The 5,197-nt window shown below is 39.2% G+C and overlaps 1 protein-coding gene across 1 annotated transcript; it reads left to right on the plus strand.

The window, feature by feature from the left end:
• Positions 1-314: 314 nt before the first annotated feature.
• On the plus strand, positions 315-1,259 carry LOC308655728 (olfactory receptor 4F3/4F16/4F29-like; the record flags this gene model as incomplete). Its single annotated transcript, XM_081305919.1, has 1 exon — positions 315-1,259. The coding sequence occupies exon 1, from the start codon at positions 321-323 to the stop codon at positions 1,257-1,259; it is 939 nt and encodes a 312-aa protein (XP_081162045.1). The 5' UTR covers positions 315-320.
• Positions 1,260-5,197: the final 3,938 nt, after the last annotated feature.

The raw sequence follows: 5,197 nt of genomic DNA on the forward strand, positions 1-5,197 counted from the left end.
CTATGCTAACTTATAGTCCAATCCACAGGGTACTTACGTGACATCCACCCCAAACTTGTTATATTTTGTCTCTATAATAATAACACTTTTAACAAGTGTAAATTGATATTTCACTGCAATTTTAGTTTATACTTCCCCGATATGTTAGTGATGTTTAAGCCTTTGTTCATATACTTATGGACATTTAGGTTGGTTTTAATGCTAAAGTAAAAGAAGGTTTTCATGATTTTGACCTCTCTCCTCCTGGTCTATTCATAGAGTTGTCATAATTTGCATTCTCTCCTGTTGTTCTCCTTCAGGCAGCACCTCCTACAAAGCCAATGGATGGAGCAAATCACTCTGTGGTGTCGGAGTTCATGTTCCTGGGACTCACCAACTCCTGGGGTATCCAACTACTCCTCTTTGTTTTCTCCTCCATGTTTTATGTGGCAAGCATCATGGGAAACTCCCTCATTGTGTTCACGGTGGCTTCTGAGCCTCACTTACACTCTCCCATGTACTTTCTGTTGGCCAACCTCTCCTTCATTGACCTGGGTGTGTCTTCTGTCACTTCCCCAAAGATGATTTATGACCTCTTCAGGAAGCACAAAGTCATCTCCTTTGGAGGCTGCATCACCCAGATCTTCTTCATCCATCTCATCGGTGGTGTGGAGATGGTGCTGCTCATGGCCATGGCCTTTGACAGACATGTGGCCATATGCAAGCCTCTGCACTACCTGACCATCATGAGCCCACGGATGTGCATCTTCTTTTTAGTGGCTGCCTGGGTGGTTGGCCTTATGCACTCACTGGTTCAATTGGCTTTTGTAGTCAAGTTGCCCTTCTGTGGCCCTAATGTGTTGGACAGCTTTTACTGTGACCTCCCTCAGTTCATCAGACTTGCCTGCACAGACACCTACCGACTGGAATTCATGGTCACAGCCAACAGTGGTTTCATCTCTGTGGGCTCCTTCTTCACACTGATCATTTCCTATGTTGTCATCATTCTCACTGTTCAGAAACACTCTTCTGCTGGTTCCTCCAAGGCTCTGTCCACACTGTCAGCTCACATCACTGTGGTGGTCTTGTTCTTTGGCCCTTTGATATTCTTCTACACGTGGCCATCTCCCTCCACACACCTGGATAAGTTCCTGGCCTTGTTTGATGCACTTGTCACACCTTTTCTGAATCCTATCATCTACACACTAAGAAATCAAGAAATGAAGGTGGCAATGAGGAGAATATGCAGACAGTTAGTAAGTTACTGGAAGATCTCTTAAATGATTGTATTTAGAATAATCTTCTCTGAACACACACATTCCTTGTCGATGATAAAACTCAGAGATAAGCCTTTCTTTGACTACTCTGATTTGTTTATGCATGCTGACATTGAGGCCATTTTGTCTTCTAATTAGAAGGAAGGGAAAAACCTCTTCTGAAAACAGAAGAAATCACATAGAAAATTATTTGAAAGGCATAGATTATAATAATCCTGAACCTCAATTCCTAAGGAATAATATTTAAATAAAGTAAATATGTGGACATATGGAAGAGGGCAGGCTACTTTAAAGCCTTTAGAACAGGGAAAAATTTCTCACTTTTTTTTTTCTTTTAAAAGCAGCAATATTTCCCACATACAGGAATTTCTGGCTGTATTCAAAGAGAGGACATTAAAATGGGTTTCTTTTGCTTTCTTGCAACTTGCAAACACTCTACTCCTTCTTGGTACTCTGCAAGGCTGTGCAAGGAGGTTAGACTCTCAAGAGCACTCACCTAGTCTAATGGCTGCATGGTGTTTTGATAGGAAGGTCAAAGTTGTGTGAGCTATTTTAATAAGGAACTAAGAAAACATCATGACTTTTCTTGATTAGCATTATGCTAATTCAATTTTCATTACCATTTTTATCCTACTTCCTTAGCTCTCATTTTGCTTAGTATATTTCTGTCTGAATTTCACCACATGATAAGTTTGTGTGGTTTTTGGATGTAGAATTGATGAAACATTCACCTTGGTATGAAGATGGGTGTACTTCCCCCATGTTGCTTCTGGTATGCTGGCTCACTCTATGGTGTGGGGACAGCACCTAGGTCTGCAGTTCCTACCTCCTACTGGCTCTCTCCCTGCAGTTCCTCCAAATCCTGAGCCAGATTCAAGGACATGATTATGATGAAAGTCCCAGGTTACACAGTTACCTGCATTATTAAAATTGGAAGTATTGACTTAGGCACGATGGTGTATGCCTATAATCTCAGCAGCTCCAGAGGCTGAGGCAAGAGGATACAGGGTTCAAAGCCAGCCTCAGCAACTTAGAAAGTTCCTAAGAAACTACTGGTTTAACTTTGGTCTCTGCTTCATGTCCATTTGTCCTTCTGTCAGGCCAAAGTACACTTGGGCCAGTGAGATAGGTTATTGAGAGACCAAAACAAAACAAAACAAAACAAAACCCTAGAGACAGTATATGAGTCATAAGTTTTATTGAGAAAATGCCCACAGGGAAGGTTCAGTGGTGATAGACTGAACACATAGCACCTCTGTCCCTTATGGAGTTTGTCAGGAAGTACCTTGTCTGCCTCACGGCATTTTATTCAGCATTGACTGGCTAGATGAGTAACACATATCCTTTCTGCAATACCTTCAGTTCCACACCTGTCACGCTTGGAGAGGGGGTTTTATACGATAGGTTACAGAAGCAGTGACATCACCAGCATTAGTTTGCTTAGTTTACTTGTATGACCAGCAACCCACGAAGCAACCCTCCTGGTGTACATGTAAAAGCAACTTTTTATAGTAGCTGTCCCTAGTTGTCAGTTTGCATAAGAGAAAGTATCCTTCAAGATAACATTTACCTACTCATTCTGCCCCAGACACTCTACTCACTTGGCTTTGTTATGTTCTTGGGAACTGAAACGGACATCTCAACATCCTGGTCTTTAAGGATGGCACATCTTCTACAATATTGGCATCACTGGCCTCAGGCTGGCATGAGGTTCAGTGGTACCAGACCTATATGGACTGCTTAATGGTTTCCACCATTGCACAAAGCCTAATCCCAATAAGTCGTACCTTATTCTATAACACTGTAGTGATATTATTTCTTTGATAAAACCCTGAGTGATAAATACTCAACACTTCTCTCAGTCTAATCATCTGTGGATTTATATTATAGAAAAACTTTTCAATTCATGTGATATCTATGCAACATTGTGTCTGAATAAGGGACACATATTATAGCAAATGAGTTATAATAATGAGGTTTCAACACATGGAACTCATTAGTCCACCAACATGCCCCACCACTTACAAGGAACTGACTGATAGATTTTTTGGAAAAATGTGACCATCTGTTTTTATCCTAGAGATGAAGGAAGGGGGCCTAGATTAAGGGTCATTGTCAAAGTGTCTTTGGTTTTATTTGTGATATTGGAATGTTGAAATGAGAAGAGACGAATACTCTGGGTGCAATTAAAAATTATTTAAAATTTTAAAGTAGTGATCTTTGCTGCTATCAAGTCAATCTGTGATTCATTAAACTGGATTTTGAGTTTTCAAAGTTATCATGAGTTAATATTAAAGTTGGGATTTTCTTAACTCTAATGTACCAGATATGTTCTCTTTTTTCCCATATAAAATGAAGCTTGATTACACTGTTTGAATTAGCTGTGTTTTAGACTTCTTTAAGAGCAAAGTACCTCTGAGCTGCCAGATCCCATGCCTGCATCATAAAGCATTTTCTCTTTGGTTTCCTAGGCTTTTAAAAAGGGGGTTGTGGGCCATAAAATGAGCAGCTTTGGAGAAACACTGAAGGATATCAGTGTTTCCTCCTACTTTGTTGACATGGGAAGTTTTTTGTGGGAAGCAGTTTTAATATAGGCAGTGATAAAAATTCAGTTATTTGCTTATTGTTCATTATTTTTAATATATTTTCTAAAAATTGATAGTTTCTTAGACCATTGTATCATGACTTCTATTTTAATCATCTTTTATGATTTTATTTTAAAATTATTTTTATTCTTTTTTTACATTTTGTTTTGGATTAATTTATTCATCATATTTCAGTTTTGCTCAACTAAACAATTATTTATAAAGTGCCTAATATATGACAAAAAATACACAAGGCACTGGAAAGAGAAAAATAAGGCAACATTCCTGTCTTTAAGAATCTTTCACACTTCAGGGCACAGAGAGAAACAGAGTTTCAATGTCACCAGGTTGCTGTAGTGTGGAGGGGGGACTATGGGACTATAAAGAGGATTGAGAGCTGAGCAGCAGCTCATTGGTCATTATTCTCCAATGCTGATAATTAAGCACTTTTTTGATTATTTTAGTTTTTATATAATAGCGAGTCCCCTCTACCCTGGCTGAGGCATTACCTCAGGCACTTTTTAAAAATATTGAGAGTCTTAGCCCACCTTCAGAGAGTTCGATTCAAATAGTCTGGATTAGGTGTGTTATTTTGTAAAAACTCTCCTAACACTCTCCACCTGCACTTACTGTCCTGTTAGTTCTAAACCACTTAGTTTCTCGGACATGCTGAACTTGCCATACTTCATTCTGCAAGCTCTTACTATTCTTGGAATTCATCCAGCCACCCTCATTCCTGTCTCCAACCCTAAGTCTCCACTCAGGTGTTACGTCCCCTGGGAGGTCTGCCCACTTCCTCACAGGCAGATTTAAGGATTCTTGCTTCTGTGTTCCTACCCACTGCATGGATGATGTCTTTAGTGGAACTATTACCCAGAAATGGATTAAGACGCTTTGCTTGTGGGGCTTCAAGCTCCTTGGGCAGGGACTACCATATGCATAGAAAATGGGCTGAATAAATAAACTCCAAGTCTAGTCCTAGCTATTAAGATACTTGCAATATAATGGAATTTTTTAAAAAGAATTTTGATGTCACTTTATAGATTCCACATTTTGGGCAACTTTTTTTGATGCCAAATAAATTCAAGTAAAATATCCTCTTTTGCATGATGGGTACATAATGATGAAGTTCATAGTGAAATCACATGAATTTGACCAATGTGTACATCCTTACCAATAGGACTCATTTTAAGCAACAAATGAGCAAGTCATAATTGACAGATATAATTGCCAAAAGTGATACTTTTTTTTTTTTTAGTGTTGGGGATTGAACCCAGCGGCACTTTACCACTGAGCTATATCTCCATTTCTTTTTTAATTTTGAGAAAAAGTCTCACTAAGATGCTAAGGCTAGCC

The sequence above is a fragment of the Spermophilus citellus genome (genome assembly GCF_964194105.1).
Source record: "Spermophilus citellus genome assembly, chromosome: 9".
Taxonomy (NCBI): domain Eukaryota; kingdom Metazoa; phylum Chordata; class Mammalia; order Rodentia; family Sciuridae; genus Spermophilus; species Spermophilus citellus.